General features: G+C 36.2%; 1 protein-coding gene across 1 annotated transcript; it reads right to left on the minus strand.

Annotated features, from left to right (window-relative positions):
- Positions 1-6410: 6410 nt before the first annotated feature.
- Positions 6411-18470, minus strand: LOC112055104 (ER degradation-enhancing alpha-mannosidase-like protein 3). The gene is made up of 10 exons (XM_024095103.2): positions 18106-18470; positions 15507-15653; positions 15074-15226; positions 14829-14982; positions 13993-14162; positions 13172-13393; positions 12230-12395; positions 11119-11504; positions 9746-9947; positions 6411-8256 (listed from the first exon to the last, which is right to left on the minus strand). Exons 1-10 carry the CDS (start codon positions 18213-18215, stop codon positions 7438-7440), a joined length of 2529 nt encoding a protein of 842 aa, XP_023950871.1. The 5' UTR covers positions 18216-18470; the 3' UTR covers positions 6411-7437.
- Between the last annotated feature and the right edge of the window lie 1790 nt (positions 18471-20260).

Here is a 20260-nt window from a genome sequence, read left to right on the forward strand (position 1 = left end):
ATTATTTAATAGAAAACAATAAAAAAACACCAGCGACGTGCGTGTCTAGAGAAAAAATATTAAAATATATACTCTATTCACCAGGGATAATACAAATCAGTCCAGTAGTTTCATAGACTATTTAATTTAAATAAACAGACAATGAAATACTTAAATAAAGTGTTTGGCTGTGCTCTTGGAGGGTGAACATCATAACACCTGACTTTATAGACACTAGGCCATAGACCTCTTTAATCCGACCTTATCGCAAAATCTGTTTTTAGCGGATACCTACTAATTATAAACTACCTCCCCGCCAAATTTCATCTTTATACAAGTCAAGTGGTTTTTGAGATTTCGTGATTTACATATAAATATTATGATTTATATTTTTTGACGGCCTCCGTGGCGCAGTGGTATGCGCGGTGGATTTACAAGACGGAGGTCCTGGGTTCGATCCCCTGCTGCTGCAAAGACGTACCGCCAAGCGATTTAGCGTTCGAGTACGATGTCGTGTAGAAACCGAAAGGGGTGTGGATTTTCATCTCCTCCTAACAAGTTAGCCCGCTTTCAACGTTATAGAAAAGCGCCAACGCTGGGTTTTAACGCATCGCTTTTTTTTCTCTCGCGTGAATGAGGCCAATGTACATACTCATGTTAAATTACTGGTTTTTAGTAGTGTCTATGCGCTAAAAAGCGGACAGACGGACGGACAGACATACGGACATGGCGAACATATAAGGGAATAGCAAATGACAAACTATACAAAAAAGAAACTAACTTTATTAACTTATTGATTCCACTAATTAGAATATTTTCTACCCACTGATCAGTTTAAAGTCGGTGCAAAATGACAATGGGCACTTAGTTCGAAAAGCCGATGGACGTTGGGGTCCTAAAATGCTGGAATGGCGATCCCGCGCTAGAAAACGAAGTGTTGGTCGACCCCCCTGCTGGTGGACTGACGAGATCGAGCAAGACATTATTTACCTACTACAATACAATACAATAACGGAGGTCCGTAATTTTAATAGTGCCTACCTAAGCCTCACCTAAGCTATTAGGAGCTTAAACATCGCTGTTTCTAGATATTCCAGGAATATGCAACAAACGTTCTAGTTATGTCTGTATAAACGGATCGTTTGCTAGTTGTTGCGTTCACAAAGGGGTATAGAGCTACTTATGTGAGTACTCCTGGTACTTAGGTACTTACCTCTATTCACTTTGTGGATGAATACCTACAATAACTAGAATACGTACAATGTAGATATGTTCAAGATCTGAAGATCTAAACCAGATCCTCTTACATTCAAAGGGGGTTTTACATGCAGAATATCGAATAAGTACCTACTTCAATAACAAAATGTTTTTATTAGGGTTCCGATGTCCACAAGGAGTACAATGCTATAATTTAACGTAAGTATAAACATAAAAAATGTCACTAAATTCGTAAAATTAAATTTTGAAAAACTATTTTTAGAGTATCGAAAATCTAATTTATTTTAAAAGAAAATAGACTTAATAGAGCTCATATAGTTAGTTTAGTTAGTACTTAGTACAAGGTAAGTGGCAACAGTGCTATACAGGTACAGTAGTACCTACTAAGTAAAGTTTACTTTATGTACCCGTTATTAAAATCTATTTTTAACCGACTTCCAAAAAGGAGGAGGTTCTACGTTCGGCTGTATGTATGTTTTTTTTTTTTTTTTTTATGTATGTCCAGCGATAATTCCGTCATTTGTGGACCGATTTTGAAAATTCTTTTTTTGTTTTGAAGGGTTTGATTCCAGGGTGGTCCCATTTTTTTCATGTCAGGATCTGATGATGGCATCCTGGAGAAATTGAAGGGAACTTTCGAAAATCGTAGGGACGGCTAGTGCGTTTGTTAGTGTTTCCATAAGGTATTTTAAACCACTACAATTTTATGAAGGTTTGGAGTTGGTCTGATGATGGAGCCGAAACACAGACGATGGAACTCGTCAACGATTTACAGCAGGTACCTTTTGTTTGGGCTTGATTTATTTGTATTGATGAGTACTTTCCACCTAGATGGGTTGTGACTATATTAAGGGTCTGATGATGAAGACGAAGGATAGTTAAGGGAACTCCTCGACGGTTCACAGTAGCTACCTTGTGTTTTGACTTGATAATTTTGTATTGATGAGAACTTTCCACCTGGATAGGTTGTGACTGTATTAAGGGTCTGGTGACGAAGATGAAGGAGAGTTAAGGGAACTCCTCGACGGTTCACAGTAGCTACCTTGTGTTTGGACTTGATAAATTTTATATTGATGAGAACTTTCCAACTATATGGATTGTGACTGCATCGGAGGTCTGGTGATGAAGACGGAGGACAGTCACCTTTCACGTTTTTCTGAATATTCATATTAGGTGTGGATAAAGGGGGAGTGAAATTTTGTATATGAGTTAAGGTAGTATTTTTAAAATTGGGATTTTAGGACTTAGATACTTATTATAAGAAAATAACGTTTCATTTGTGTTCACACTCAGTAGGTGTGCTAACACTAAAAATTAAAAAATAAAAATTTTAATAAAAAAAATTCAACCGACTTCCTACTCGAAAATTAACCTAAACTAAAAAGCAAAAAAATAACATCTTACCTATATGCTAACTTCGGATCAGTTTTAAGGCGGTGCCAAGCCAGTGATGTTTTAATTTAAGCCGTTTAAATTACAAAATTTCTGTGGTTCTTTCAGAAACGGCTTTAATTAAAACATGACACTGGATTGGCACCGCCTTCAAACTGAACAGAAGGTAGCATATAGGTAAGATGTTATTTTTTTGCTTTTTAGTTTAGGTTAATTTTCGAGTAGGAAGTCGGTTGAATTTTTTTTATTAAAATTTTTATTTTTTAATTTTTAGTGTTAGCACACCTACTGAGTGTTTTCTTATAATATAAACACATTAGCGTACGTCTTCATATATGAGGATACGCGGACCCCACCCACTTGGTCTTTCTATTGTCTTAGTGGTTCTATATAAGCGTTAACTTTAGCGTCCCATGTTCTGTGGTGATGCCCGATGGACAAAAAGACGCACTGTCTGTATAGACACAAAAAATAAAAATATTTCAGGCTTTAGTGAAGTCTCCAAATACTCTTAAGAGTCCAACATAGTATTTTTTTTCTAATTGTGAAAGTGCCGTAGGCTCCTTATGGGACCTCAGCGGCGTCACCGGGGGGTTTGAGCGAGGGCAGAAGCATCCCCTGATGGGGCCCAAAGGCAGAAGCAGAGTAGATGGGCGGAACGACTCTCTAAGGGTGTCTCCTCCGAGACTCGGACCTCGGCTTAGAGGGCCGTTCGGGAAGGGTGTTTTGGCCTGAGTCCCAGGATTTTGTTAGGGTTGCCGAGGTACTGTACGAGTGGCATGTTCTTCGAGGCGCGGACTGATGGTTTCCATGCTATCATGCAGCTTCACTCCTGCAGCGTCTTCGCGATAGCCACAACAGCATACTGGGATTATACACAGGAGAGGCTGAGCTGCCCAATGGTGGCACGTTGGATAGCGGTGCCACAGGCCATAGTAGATTAATCTATACTTATAATAAATCTGTAGAGAGGTCAATTCTGTACATGAAATATATTTCCAAAATAACTATCAGGGGGTGATAAGTGATCGATACTGACGCCAAAAATGCAATTAATAAAATTTTTGTCTGTCTGTCTGTCTGTCTGTATGTTCTTTATAGAAACAAAAACTACTGGTTGGATTTTAACAAAACTTGGTACAATTATTCTACACACTCCTGGGCAGGTTATAGTATACTTTTCATCACGCTATGATCAATAGGACCAGAGCAGTGAAGAGAAATGTTGAGAAAACGGAAGAAGTTACTCCATTTTTTAAGCTTCCGTCGCGTGTACATCCTTAATGGTTAAGGCTACATAGAAATCATGTACGACGGAAATGTTCTCCTTAAACTTATATAAAAAAACACAATAGCATATATATGTCTATCTTTTATGGTTGATTCACAATAACACGTGTAACTCCCGATTAAGCTATCGGGAGTTCGAAACTTTCTAATTATATTTGTCTACTCTTATTAGTTATTATAGTTGCTAGGGTAGGGGTAGGGTAGGGGTAGGGTAGTGGTAGGGTAGGGATAGGGTAGGATAGGGGTAGGGTAGAGGTAGGATAGAGGTAGTTGAAAGTTTACATCGACTTTCACGCGGACGAAGTCGCGGGCGTCCGCTAGTATAAAATATGTTTAGGTTCGCTAATAACACTGATATAGTTATTTAGATAAAAATTGTTACTAACACTTATTTTTAATTCTATGGTGTAAACCGAAATGATAATTTATTTGTTTATTCATTCATTTACTTAGTATCGATTATATATTCCAACATTTTTTTTTAAATATCTTCAATAAATTCAGATTTGGATCTGTTACAGTCTTAATAAAAGTACCTATAGATCTACAACCCGAGCTAGGAAGTTTTCACGGGTGATAATCTCCCGGCCCAAAACTTGTACCGTCGTTGTCTGTGTTTTTCTATGCAGCCTAAAAATAGTCAGCTGCCATTCCGTTGGATTGAGGAGATAGAGCCTCTCAAAGTTGTAAAAAAAAGTGTGTGTAAGCTCCGACGCACGAATGGAGTTTACTCTTTCAGATCGACTGTCTAAATAGGTGTATGTTGCCCCGCACCATTCACTATGTACATCTCAATACTTACGCCTGAAATAGCACGCAAAATAGTTAAAACGTAACGCTGTCATTCGTTCATCGAATTTTACTGCCCATATTTTTTTCATACCGGGGGCTATATATGAAAAATCGATTCTTAAGGAGTAGGTAAACTCAAAGAATATTGTAGTTTTTTTTTAATTCTTTCGACAAAAACATTAGTCAGCTGAAATATAGTGGTGGAATGCACATAAGCTGATGAATAACGACGATGAAGACGTAAAAAATTATAAATACATATCCATACCTTAATAATATCATAAAAGCGAAAGTAAGTCTGCCCGTCTGTCTGTTACTTTTTCAAGTATAAGCTCTTGTACAAATTTGGATGTTTGGTATAGAAATAAATTATTTATTTATTAACGGTGAAGGAAAAACATCGCGAGGAAACCTGCATACTTGATAATTTTCTTAATATCTGTGTGAAATCTGCGAATCTCCATTTGACTTTCGTGGTAGACTAAGACCTAACCTGAATGATAATGAATTTTACGCGGACAAAGTCTACTAATTTCACTTAATAATAATAAAAAAAAGTTTTAATCCAATTCAGATATCTTCTCGACTGGAAATGTTTCATATATCAGAAAAATAGTCAGCTGATCGTAGAGTAGTGGCAGGTAGTGGTGGTGGATAAAAAAACACATTCCATGATTTCTTCCCGATTGCTTCCCCGATTGAGTCTTCCTCTTATAGACAGAGTGCCAGCGACAGCTAGACCTTCGTCATTTTATAAAAGCTGAAAGTTTGTTGGCTCATGCTCACACCATAGGTATGGTAGCCTCCTATTGAGTTTAGAACGTGGTAGCTTTGAAAGTTAGCAGGTTCCAAGAATCCAGATCCTCAAGCGTTTAAGTATAAAGTGTAGTTTTTGTATATTTTCATCAGCATAATATGAGAAACTACATCCCCAGTCGGCAGTCAATTCGCGTCAACTCTTCGAAAAACACCATTTTAGATAAAACTTTAAGGATCCTTAGCGAAGGGCTGCCATGAAGCTAGGTATCAGGCTAATGGGGATATAATTTTTCATATTGTGCAAGGAAAACATAAAAAGGTTGAGGATCTGGATACTTGATACCTGCTAACTTCCAAAGCTAACACGGTTCGAACTCCTTAATGGGCTACCGTACTTACGTAGGAGCATGAGCTGACAAAAATACAGCTTTTATAAAATGACGAAGGTCTGGCGTTCCAGGCTCTTAAACTATAATTATTACTCAATAACTACAACGTGATAGAAAGAGCTGTGATAGCCCAGTGGATATGACCTCTGCCTCCGATTCCGGAGGGTGTGGGTTCGAATCCGGTCCGGGGCATGCACCTCCAACTTTTCAGTTGTGTGCATTTTAAGAAATTAAATATCACGTGTCTCAATCGGTGAAGGAAAACATCGTGAGGAAACCTGCATACCAGAGAATTATCTTAACTCTCTGCGTGTGTGAAGTCTGCCAATCCGCATTGGGCCAGCGTGGTGGACTACTGGCCTAACCCCTCTCATTCTGAGAGGAGACTCGAGCTCAGCAGTGAGCCGAATATGGGTTGATGCCGTAACTACAACGACTCGTAAAAGAGTACCATTTGTTTTTCAAAACCATCGATCTCCTATTAAAAAGTGGATGCACAATCAGAAACCAAAAAACGTCCCCACTCAATGAGTGCCAGTCCTTTTATTTTATGAGGTCAATGTACAAAATGCAATAAATAAAATCACAAAGTAGTTGAAACAATTTATTACAAAAGAAATATTTTATAATACATGTTGTCTTTTATCTTTGTATGAACTATAAAAATAGCTTAACGATTTTCGACATACTTTTTTTTGAACCGCTACTAATGTTTAGTAAAAACTAATATTTAATGAATTGTTATTATATATTTATTAAAACCATAAGTATTATTACACGATATGCTATTTTTGTTGACTTTACTTACTATATTTAATCAGACTATACATAATTTATATATATTAGTTTTAATTTTAAGTTTACAACTTATCACCATTACTATACAATAGTGTAAAAAAATTACAAATTAATCAAAAACACTATATACAAGTTCACTTCAAACAAATTAATTTAATTTTGATTTTTCTTTTAATTTATTTAATGTCTCGGCGATAAACATAATTAACAGTGTTGTCTTTTAATTACAATGTAAAATTTAATATAAATATACAAGTGACAGAATTATACCTTAATAAATGATGTTGAAAATAATTATGTATTTTGTGATTATTTCCATATTAATTTTATTTTGAATATACAGCCATATTTTTACTGTTATTCTCATATAATACAAATAAAAATCATCATCAGTAATAAAATATCATAAAATCTTACTTTAAAACACATAAAAAAAAATTAAAAAAAATAAATATAATTTCAAAACATTAAGTAATTTTTCAAAGGCACAAAAATTTTACAGTTCTTTGTTGTTCACATAAAACATTGTACAGCTTGGCAAAAAAGTGTAGAAAAGGAACTAACTTTTTTTCTCTCTTACAACACTATTCAACTTGTCAGTTGTAGTGTCTATGCTGTCAAAAGTGATTATTCTGTCGGCTTTGAAGGTTATGTTGTTATGGTTACATTTACGTGCCTCGTATGTGGGTTGCCATATTGGCGATAGTGACGCCTCTATTTTCATATATCTACTCTTTTTTGCCAGGCAATCTTAATTTCAAACAACAACATACATTTCATAGAAATGCCGTTACCTTATGTACCAAGCCTTAGTCGCGTGTCAGAAATCCCCGAATTCATTCTTCTCTGACTCCTCTTTGACGTCTTTGCTAGCTGTCGAAACATTCTGATCGCATGCGTCTTCGTTTACAATTTTATCTCTGGGGACATGTAAATCTTGACTGTTTTCTATATACGATTTGAGAGACGGCTCTTCGTTCGCCACAGACAGTTCAAACTGTACAACAAGTTTGCTGAGAACTTTTCTCAAGTGGTTCAACGATTCCTTATCACCCGGTTGTGTTTTCGCATTGGTAACCGGCTCGCAGTTGTCGTTATCGCACGCATTTTCGTATTCCTGCTTCATGGAATGTAGTTCTCCAATGGTCACAGACAGGGCAGGGTTCTCCCGTAACGCTTGGGTCAAGTAAAGGCCTTCCTGGGAGTAGAGGAAGACAGCGGGTATATCAATGTCGTCTTTACCATCCCCTGACATCGCGAACAAAGTTGAAGTCTCGTGGCTGGAGTCCTTGACGTTGTCTAATACGATCGCGAATGTCGCTCCGGCGTTTTGTATGTGGCGCGCCTTCTCTGCGAACGTGCATTGTCCGCGCCCCACTAGCGCGAACTTGCCAGCCACTTCCTTCGCGTTTGTTATGTCAGAGCACGCGTCTATGGGGTCGACCGTCACAGGAGTCCCGACGTACCTATCAGACCCGGTTATTTCCCTCCCAAACTGTGCGGGCCCGGCTGGGAATATCTTGTCGTTGATTTTAATACCAGCTGCGACCACCCCGTTCTCCATATCGCTCAATGTACTCCATTTGGACATTTCGCGCATGAACGTGAGCCCTTCGGCCGCATCTCGCGGTGGACTGGCCTGCAGATGAAAAGTATTACTGTTATTTTTTTGTAGTAATATTTGACGGAACAAGCATCAGACGCTAATTTCGGTAGTTAAAGATTTTAAATTTTCTGTGCTCTGTTCTAGTGGTAGGACCAACTACAAGCGAGTAAGCGTTATTTTGCTGTCGATAATTTAAAAAAGGAAGAAACAACCTGTTACGATGTGTAATACAGTTTAGTCTGCAACATGATACGAGGGTTCGATTCCAATGCTAATTAGAAAAGGTTTATGGGACATTTAATTGCCCAAGAAACCGGTGGTCAGGGTTCCAGAGTGGAGAACCTCCTCACAATACGCGCCATCTCAAGAATCACTACCTTGATCCAGCAATTAATCGAAAGCTTTCCGCTAAGAGACCATTGACTGAAAGGACTATCAGAACAATAATAGTCTACAGGAGTTATTATTACGGTTCGGCCATCGATCTCCTATTAAAAAGTGGATGCACAATCAATGAGCAAAAAACGTCCTCAGTCAATGAGTGCCAAACACAACTTCTTGTCACTCAATTCAAGTAGTCGCATTTGCAAATTCCACCTTAAACTCAATATTTAAGGTTGAATTTGCTCTGAATTTAAGATTTTATTGAATATTGGACTATATTTAAAGGCCTTTAGGTATAATTTTCATTATCAATAATTCTAAAACTGTCAAAGCAAATTGGCCAGTTTTTAAGTGAAATTGTCTACATGTTTGTGCGTCCTTTTATTATAAGAGATCAATGGGTTCGTCATAACATAGTTCGATTCGAGTATGGCTTTTTTTAAACTACCGTACCTCTTCCAGGTAGGGACGCTTCCCGTCAGGATTATGATAGTGGTCATGCACTACTTTTGTTGTTATTTTATGTGGCGATGCTGTCTCGGACTGCGTCGCCATAAGCGAGGATCAGGCGGCCAGGGCCTGGTGGAGATTCCGACAGCACTGCAGCGACGCGGTAACCTGCAAGAGGTGTGCCAGTTTAACAAACCCATACTCGAAATCGGAACCACAAAAGTAGCTTTAGCATTACATATAAAAAACGTGGAATTGGTATCTCGTATCCGTAGTCGTATTGTCATTATCATAATCACTATGAACCCGTCTACCTAACATGTTGTAGGTACCTATGACTATCAACCTGTATTGAATAACTCAGTGACTTGAAAGGTACTGTACAAATTGATAACCTAAGTTTAAAGGCTAACTGTGAATACTTACTGTGTTGGTTGTGTATAGTAGCTGCAGCTGTAGGTACCTATGACTATCAACCTGTATTGAATAACTCAGTGATTTGAAAGGTACTGTACAAATTGATAACCTAAGTTTAAAGGCTAACTGTGAATACTTACTGTGTTGGTTGTGTATAGTAGCTGCAGCTGTAGGTACCTATGACTATCAACCTGTATTGAATAACTCAGTGACTTGAAAGGTACTGTACAAATTGATGAGCTAAGTTTAAAGGCTAGCTGTGAATACTTACGGTGTTGGTTGTGTATAGTAGCTGTACGCGTCCATCAGGCAGTGTCAGCACAGATATGCCCATGTTCGATAGAGCGTCTATCTGTCGCGGGTCGTTTAGCGGGAGGAGCCTCGCGGGCGGTCGCGCGGCTGTGGAGCCTAACATTTGTCGCATCGGTTCACGAAGATGCTGTGTTACTAGCGAAGACGTGCTGGGGCATACCCTGTGATGGAAAAAAAACAACTTGCGTGTATCTTATTATGTATTCACTAGCGGACGGCTGCGTATTCGTCCGCCCTTAGACCTCTTTAATCCAGCTTTTCCAGTAGTATCGCTGTAAAAATGGAGTAAGTTCTCCCGTTTTCCCAACATTTCCCTTCACTGCTCTGCTCTTATTGATCGTAGCGTGATGGAAAGTATTCTATGACCTGCCCAGGAGTATGAAGAATAATTGTACCAAGTTTCGTTAAAATCCATCGACTAGTTTCTATAACGAACATACAGACAGACAAAATAATTTACTGATTGGATTTTTAACATCAGTAATCACCCGATCACTATTTATCACCTTCACCCTTGACAGTTATTTTGGAAATATATTTCGTATACAGAATTGAACTCTTTCTCTCTCTCTAATTTATTATAAGCGTAGATTTATACCATGCAAACAAATTACTAACGTATAAATAAGGCCAATTATACGCGCATAATACTTTCTATAAAGTCGGGTGAATTTTCATAAGTACGCCTTAAGGAAATACATAATACTTAAATATTATTTACGCCTGCCTGGATTTTAACAGGACATACACTGAGATATAGAGAAGATAATAATTGAACATATAAGCTACTTTTTATCGCGGAAAATTACATGGTATCTGTGGGATTTGTGAATAACATATGTTATGCATATGCGATAAAAGAGTGTATATACAGGGTGCTCGGGAGTATGTCTAAGAAACATATGGTCTAAAATGAATATTTTCGAAGTAAAAAATATTTCTTTTGTAAATAGATCTTAAATTTTGTACCTTACATCGCATCTTTATATTATGACCTAGCCAAACTTATTCATTGATAAATATCATGAAGTAGCTTACTAGTGAAGTGCGGAGTGCCAGTTGCAATATCACGTCGATATCGACAGTTTTACCACTATGACTACGTATTTTAAAATGCAAAGATAGATAAAAGCGTGTGTTACATGGATAGTCGTAATTATTTTAATTGCTTTGTATGAAAACATAAAAAGTTATTTTCAGTTAAAATAATTAGTTGTGCAGTTCGGCTCCTATAAGTGAACTTGTCAACACCTTGAAGTTATGGGAAATACTCCCGAGCATCCTGTATATTCTAAACATTACCAATAATACGATGCGGCTCGTCTTACTTACTTTTTGTACTTGTCTTCATCATCATCGAATTTTAAATTCAAATAAGGGGCAGATAATCCATCAGTGGCCAATGACAACGGTAGAAAATGGGCCTCAGTGGTTAAAACATACTCCTCTAGATTCACTGGCAAGTCCTTGTCTTCACCAAACAACATGTAAAGGTATTTGAAAGTTTCTGCAAGTACAAAAGAGTCCATTCTATCTTCCTGTACTCTGGTTCTCACGTCGTTTACTGCCGCATAGCCACATGGTACTCTAGTGTGTTGTTGCAGTGCCTTTAGGACCATTTTACCCACTTGTAAATAATGCTCGTCCCCTGTAGCGCGGTGGAGGAAGTATGTGGACTCTAGAAACTCTGGACGTAGTGGGTGTTGACCCCAATGGACCTGAATTAAAAAGTTATTAACCTATTAATATACAGTGTAATTTCTATATAACGACAGTCAAGGGACTGTACATTTTATGGCGTTATAGAGAGTCGTCGTCAAAGAAGAAGAAAAATGTAATAAGTAAAACTTTTTCGTCAACACACAGTGATTTTTATACTAAACTTCTTTAAACTTTTTTAAACTTTCAACTACTAGACAAGGGTCTAGTAGTTGAAAGTTTGTGAGCAACTAAGAAGGTCCATGACTACATGACCATGACTATTTCAGATAGCATGGGTACGGTGACAGTCGCCTGAATGACGATCATAATACGTAATAATATCGTGAATCGCGGCAAACTTTCAACTGAATTTGGGATTTTATTGAATATTGGACTATATTTAAAGGTATTCTTTAACAATAATTCTAAAACTATCAAAGTAAAATTTGCTAGTTTAAAGTGAAATTTTCTATATGATAAGGTATGCGTCCTTTTATCATAAGAGGTCAATGTTATTACTATATAAAATAAGTCGTTATTGTTACTAAATTTAGCCCAAAATTAATACGTTAATAATTAAATTTTTAATGTTATTACTCGTTATAAAGATTAATAAAATACTAGCCGTAAATTGTACGCCAGTTCAAAGTTACATCGCCCATTCGATCACGAACTGTCAGAAACGCAATCTCTGAGCGGCCGGACTTTAGTATAACTTAAATAGATTAAAAAAAACACGCACCTGAAAGTCAGAGGTGAACGCTTCTGGTATGAAAGTGTGACGTTGCATCACTTGGTACAGCATTTCGTGCGTTTCGACCGCGGGCCGGACGTCCCCTAACATCACTTGGAGACCCGGCCAGAACGCGAGTAGGGCGTCCATGAAGTTGCGCGATTGTAAATGTGGTCTGCAAAGATCAGGACACGCGGGAGCGTGTTAAGCCAAATTTAAGCCAAGAGTAACTAGCTGGCGAGGCAGAAATGTTATGTACACGAAGCACTTGGTGACAAACTGAAGCTTGGGATTTGACTTAATTTAACAGTTATTGATATTGTAAGAAAATTAAACTAAGCAAACAACCGTCACAAGTTAAAGAAATAGGGTAGTTGACTCATATCAAATTCAATATAAACAATATTAATTTCGTGTAGTGCATGGAATAAGGATCGGAAATATATCGATATAAATTAATAAAAGTTAAGGATTTCTTTTATAACTTAATTTATATATCACGTATTTTTTTAAATTTTCCAAGCATCAAAAACGCTGTCGTCCATTTTGTGACATCACTAACACACTTGATGTACTAAACGTCGAACTAATTGTTATCTAATATTTTTGTCAAACGCTCCATTTGTACGGGATTTATTATGACGTCACGAAACAGTTGAAATAAAGACTGTCATGGCCGACAGAGGTTTTGGCTAGTATTGTCAAAAACATATTTAAAAACTAACATTTTCATTTAATCACGTCTCAAAAATATATGAAAAAAATATTTTCAATCTAGTAGAATGATAATGAACTATTTAAGACCATTTAAAAAATGTGTCAACTATCCTATTGAAGCTTGAGATTTGACTTGATTTAACAGTTATTCATGTTGTAAGAAAATTAAATTAAGCAAACAACTGTTAGAAGTTAAAGAAATTACATGTAAAAGAGCAATTGATTGTCACTTACCTGTGCATATGAACGGCGAGCATAATAGGCCCTCGGCTTATATACTTCATAACAGCATTGTAATGTCTATTGAACCTGACCAAGTATTTTTCATCGCCAAGGAGTATGTATGCCTTCAAACAGTATTCATAATAAGAGTCGATGCCAGCACCAACACTTGAATCCTTTCGGACCCAGTCTCCATTGTGTATGTTGAGGACAGAGCCCATTAAGTCTGAAGACCTAAATAAAAAAAAAACAAATTATTCGACCAACTACCTTGGCCCAGGACTTTATGCCAATGCTTAATTTATGGTTAATCTGTTTCAATTACATGAAATGAGGAATTGGGTCTGGGTATGAAAATATAAGAAATTTCTAAGTCTTCTAAGAAATTTTCAGTAGCAGACTGTAGGTACGAGACCTTGCTAAACCAAGAAGTTAATATTATTTTGATGGATATTAATATTACGTTATCACACTAATCCGTATTTTAGTCCCGCTTTTTATGGAACCCCCGCGGCTCACATTTCAATGGGAATATAATTAGGGATAAAATATAGCCTTTGCTACGAAAAGCTTAAATTCATATTCAAAATTCATTTATTTCAAGTAGGCTCAGTTTACAAACACTTTAGAAACGTCAGTTAACTATTTGTAAAGATTCTACCACCTATAAAATTATAGTATTATGTATTCTGTATAATAATAGTATATTAATAGGACATTATGATATAAGTGCAGTAAGTTGAAAATTACAGCCGAGGCGATATTGCAAGCTCGAGCCGAAGGCGAGAGCTATAGCAAGGAAGCAGAGGCTGTCATAATGTACTATTACACACCTATGTCTTATTGTCCACAATCGATCCATGGCCTTGTGTGCTTTCTGTTCGAATATAGGTTGTCCTGTGAGACGCGACAGTGCAGCCATCTCCAGCACCATGGTCCCAGCACAGGCGGTGCAAGTCTCCCTTGACTCAGAGAGACCTTTTATTCCATTACGAAGGTTTACCTAGGAAACCAAAAATATGACATAAAGTATAAAGTGATTAGTCCAAAGGTTAGCCAGATCAGTTGCGGTTTTAATGTATCTTGTTCTCAATTTATATATATTTTTTTTGTTTTGGATTCATATTTTTTAACATGATGATAATGATTGTTGTAGAGCAAAAATGATGTTATAGTCAGTCCGCATTGGGGCACTGTGGTAGGTTCAAGCTCTAAGCTCCAAATCCCCTGTCTAGCTATCCTAGAAAAAAGGCCTGACTTTGTAGTAGGCCTTTAAATTGTCCCGCGCCTTCGTCCGCTCTTAGACCTCTTTTATCCGGCCCTGACGGAAAATTCGAGCGTACCATACGTTGACTAACTATAAACTACCTCCCTGCCAAATTTCATCTTTGTACATCAAACGATTTTTGATGTTTGATGATTGAACCTTTCACTTTTATCATCATATCAGCCGATGGAGGTCCACTGCAGGACAATGAGCTTTTTCTAGGGACTTCCAAACATCAAGATCGTGAGCCAAATATTTTTATTTATTTTAATTTTGCTTATATATTTATAGAATATTATGACCCGAAGACCCAGTTGTTAAAGCGCTTATTATATTTTGATTATTACTTGACTTTGAAAACATGAAAAGGATTTTCAGTTTTGTATTTATGTTTACACTTACACGCCCATGTGGTATCCCAGTAGAAGTATTGAATGCGGGCAAAAGTCTTCGACCCAGATCTTCAGCCATCGCCAGCAGTTCGCCTTTGTACCATTGCAAGGCTGGTACATCATTTTTTAAAGCAGTCGCCAATACGTGAGCCGAAAGCAAGCCACTGTAAATGGTAAACAGTATAAAAACTACGAACGTTTCACATATAAAAACACGGTCGTTTCTCAAATAGATATGTGAATAAAATTAATCACCCAAGCATTCGTATGTTGGTTTCAAAGACTGACACTATTATGTCATGGTCGAAGGTGACATCACTGATGACCAACTTGATGGCTCTGCTGAACTCTTGGAAGTCACCCATTACCACCAGGGTGTCAAGACTGTCCACAAGAGTTAAGGAAAAACTGAAACAATTTATTCAATTTAATTACTTACTTACAAACTAGTTGCTCTTTAAAAGACATTTAATCACCTGATTTTAATAAAACTTTTTAAATAAAAACTGTCAATGAATTTACTTTTTCTCCAAAATAATAAGTATGAAAACTTAACTATAGAGTAGGGTAGAGTATGGTAGGGGTAGGGTAGGGGTAGGGTAGAGGTAGTTGAAAGTTTACATCGAGTTTCATGCGGACGAAGTCGCGCTAGTCTAATATAAAAATTATTAATACATATTAATCTTACTTTCCAAGCACGTCGTCCAGGTCTCCACGGTTTGGTGTCACTCCTCTCCATCTGCCTTTACAAGTGAGCGGCATCAACTCATCTGCTGGATAAGCATTATCCATGTAGGCATCATAAGCATGGTAGAACATTTGCCTTGATTCCTCCCTTAAAAAAACAAAATACAGATAACTGTAAGTGTCACCACACACGCGCACGCCACAGAAGACAGCCACAAACGCCGCTTCAAGAAGCTAGAAGGGGTCACAATAGTAGCTGAAGCGGGCGACAGCCACTTGTGGCCGGTGGTCGACACTTATGGTCCGTGGCTGTTACTTTTAACCCATACATCCAAAATTTATCATTAGTAGCTTTATCTTGATAAGACGTTGAACGAGTGCAACTTTTTTATTTATGAAAATTCTTGATTCTGGTATCTGTAAAACTTTCTGAGCGTAGAAACGAGATAATGTACCATGCAATTTGTATAACATTGTGGCTGTTAAGTTTTATAACTATTAATTAAGCAACAGTAAAAGAAACAGCTGGTTAGTTACAACATTTAATAACCTCGTTATAGATACAAGTTGGAAGGAGAGGAGTTTACCATAATTTGTTCTTGATTAAAGTTATTTTTTTTAATGACAAGTGGACTATTTGTTATGTTAAAAAATACAAATAAATTGGGGTGAAATAGGGGTAGAAAGTTTACATTTTTATGCGGACAAAGTTGTGGGCTAGTATATATTTCTTTAATTACTGCAATGCTGCTTAAATTAATTGCAGGAGGGTAGAACAGGTTCAAACAAATTAGATGGAGGTTGGTCTGTGGTGGATTTAGAAAAACAGGTTTTATACATCCTAACCTTCATCTTTTTTACAGGATATCATGAGGAATCATGTCTATAGTCCCCAGAACCAGACTTTGTATCAACCCTTTGCTACATACTCTTAAAGATTCATCTATTAATTGTTTCGATGCTAGGGTTGTCACAAAGCTAAATAAATAGTGACTTAGGCATAATATCTCATGCTAGGCAGAGGAAAATTTAAACAATATGCAATGTACATGCAAATTGAGGGTATGGACCCTTGACACCTTTCAAAGCCACCACATTCCCTACTTCATTATGGGCTACAGCACACACTTAAAATGGGAACATAGTTTGACTAACTTTCTATAAACACACCCAGATAATGGAAATTTTCCAGTTCATGGAATAGAACCCACAGATACAGAGAGCAAGATCACTAACTCACTACCCACTGTACCAAAACGCCGCCATGATATATGTTAGGTAATAGCAGGCTCTCAGTTTAATAGTGAAGTGTGAGGTAATCAAGAGTACACTTGTTTTTGTGAAAACACTTGTACACACAACATCTCCAGTGTACAAGGTTTCAGTATCTGCTATTTTTAGTTATGGATATGTGAAAGTTGGATCTTATCAAAATATACATGTGAAAATATTAGATATAAAACTTTCCACTGACTTTTGGGCAGAAACTCTAAGCTGTCCGTTGACAACAAGCTGCTTATATACATGTGCATCTTAAAGCCAGCTTGGGCCTATGGCACTTAACTGTGGGGTAGTGCATGTGACACTAGCCTAAATATCCTACAAAGGATGCGAAACCAAATTCTGTGTGTTATTGCCAACTTGTCGAAGTTTATCACAAATAATGAACTACACCAAAAAAAGATACAAGAAACGACTCCATTATCATCCTAATATCTCAAACAGCAAACAAACAGACAAAACAGCAAACAAACAGGCAAACAGACTCTTGACTGTACTGTAGCGTCTAAAACATAAACACATACTCGACATAGACATTTGAAATCAGGACACACCACATGAGCGCCAACTCCTAATGAGGATCAACCTCCACAAGATAAAAACAACACATTTGTTTATATTCTTAGGACTAACCGCAGATTGCAATCACAGAGGCCATACAAGAAAAAAAAGCAAGACAAATGTGTGTTGTTTATGGCAACAAAAGTACATTATAATATTTTTAGTTGATCACAAACTTTCAAACTGGAAACATGGCTAGTAAAAAAAAATTACTGTGAATTTACTAGAAAAGTTTTACTCATATAACTTTCTTCTTTCCATTTAACAACAGCTCTCTATAACTCCATAAAATGTAGTCTTTACAGTATTTTAGTATTGTTTTATAGTTTACACTGTGTATACATAAATAGATTTAACTGTATTATTTGCCACTGATGTTTAGTTTAAGTTAATCTCAGGGTTAGTCAACCACAATTTGGTTAAGAAAGTCTAGTCAACCACAATTTGGTTAAGAAAGAGTAGTTTGTAAATCACTACAATATATTATGTACAGGTAATGGGGCATGATTAGAAATTAGTTTCTTTTGCACACCTACTTTTTTTAAAACATAATGGTTTGTGATACTGATGTTGAAGGCAACAAAAGTAGCTTTCTATTTATATGAATGAGTTTGTAATCAAATTAGTGTTAAAAATATGCGACGTATTTATTTAACGTTTTGTAAGAGTAAAGTCATCAATGGCTGCATATATTTTGGCAATAGAATTTTCCCACTGATTACATGACAAATTCAATGGCTTAATGATCGAATCATTACCTTAAACTCATCCTCTCTTCTTTGGACATCTTCAATAAAGTTTCCTCTACTGTACTTACATATTCAATTGTAAAAACAAGAACTAATAAAACATAATAAATAATATACATTGTTATCACTTTAATTTTAGAGATGAAATGCCATAAACACAAAAAAACAAAACAAGTAATGCTATTATTATTTTCATCAATTAAACTGCAGTGTTACGAAGACGCAATTATCGAAATCGTGAATTTATACATCGCGAAAGATAACAAATATTGAGGTGTATGTATATTTTTATTGGTTACTTTCAATAGGCAAAGGCAAAGTTGACGAATGACGTTTTAACACACGAAACACTACACACGCACGTAAACTACTTTTGTTTTAATTTAATTACGGTTCCGGGTTCTAGTCACAGGTAGAATTTTATACGTGAAGAACATCTTTCTCTTTCTTGTCTGTGGCTGCTATATACTGCGATTGTTTCGCAATCGTTATTACGCCAATGTCAAAGACATCAAGATTTGTTCAGTTGCGCTTACTTTTCATATAAACCAGGCGCTGTAAGGATGAGTTGACAAAAATCGCATTATGTTTACAGTTTTGAACTCGCAAAAGCATAATGATTACGATTCTGCTTACAGCCAGAAGGTTTGTTGTTCCATTATTTTCTTACACCCTACCCCTTTCAGTGTCGAGTTTAAGGAATGGACAAATTATTATCGTTTGTATTGTTTGTTTTATTATGACTATCCAATTGTTTATTATGATAATAGTCAATCGATTAAAAAAACACAAGAAAATTAAAAACAAGCATTTTTAAACTACTACACTCCGAAAGTTAATAATATTTCATGTCGCAAAAATATAATAGAATGGGATGAAATAGGTAATTTTTTTTTATTTTTAATCATTCCTTCATCTTTCTTCTATTTAATAGAAGAAAGATGAAGAAATGGTTTCATATTGTAGTGAAAACATGTAGTAACAAAATTAATCAGACTAGCTACACATAAAACCATTTTAGTTTATATTAAAATTTTACTATCATATAAGTTAATACATTTACATAGCTAAACGTTTCATTTCAGTTTTGTAAGATTTGGGAAACTGAGGAAATAAGCGAAGTGTATTAGTGAGGGGTAATTGAAGGTAATAAGTCATAATATTATAGAGCTCCAATAATTTATCTTTTTAAATAAACGTATCAAAGACACACGAAAGATAAATTATTGGACCTTCAAGCTCCAATGATTTATCTTTCCTCTTTCTTTATTTCCACAAACAAACAATAAATTTCCTCTTTTTAATATTAGTAGGTATAGATTTCTTTTTAATAGACATTAATATTATTTCGCTTGGACACTCAAATGTCCCCCAGCAGGAGGGTTGATTTTTTTTATAAATTTTTAATAGTGTTTTACATTTTTTATTTATTTCCTACAGATAATCTTATTTAAAATAATAACTTAATATATCCTACGTCTTAGACTATTAAAAAGATTCTTTTTAATGGTCTAAGTCCTACGTATACAAGAAAATATCAATTATTATCAAGTATCAAGGAAGTTGCGATCCCAAGTGGACAGAACACAGGGTTACCCTATGAACGGCAATAAGTGACTACAGCGCCCTCATCATATTTTCTACTCTTTTGTGTCATCTTTGACTATTTATTTCCAAAGGTTATTTCTATTAGATTATTATTGGTCTGATGGTCTGATAAATTTATAGGCAAGTTTTGGGCCGAGAGGGAATGACAATGACTGGCTCAGCGACTTAAACTAAAAAATGGAACCGGAAATAGAAACGTCAGAATTCCACAGAATTACTAACATACTGTTCTAAATTTGGCGCATTTTTTAATTGTGTGGAACCTTCGATTATGTTGATGGAATCAATTAGTCTTTTAATCATGTAAAAAGAATATTTATTTTTTTAAAACATAAATGCGATACACTTAAATGAACTTAATCCTAAAATGTATAATTTAATTACAAAAATTAAATTCTTAGCTTTATTTTTCATTTACACTGGATGTCACGTGACTTTTGATTCATCGCCGGTAACGTTGCCAACTTGTTTGGAATTCCCTAAATTGCAGGAAGTTTTAACTCAAATAGGGAATGGGGATGATGACTAGTTTGAACATATTGATTTTTATGAGATA

This window comes from Bicyclus anynana, chromosome Z (assembly GCF_947172395.1).
Source record: "Bicyclus anynana chromosome Z, ilBicAnyn1.1, whole genome shotgun sequence".
Lineage (NCBI taxonomy): Eukaryota > Metazoa > Arthropoda > Insecta > Lepidoptera > Nymphalidae > Bicyclus > Bicyclus anynana.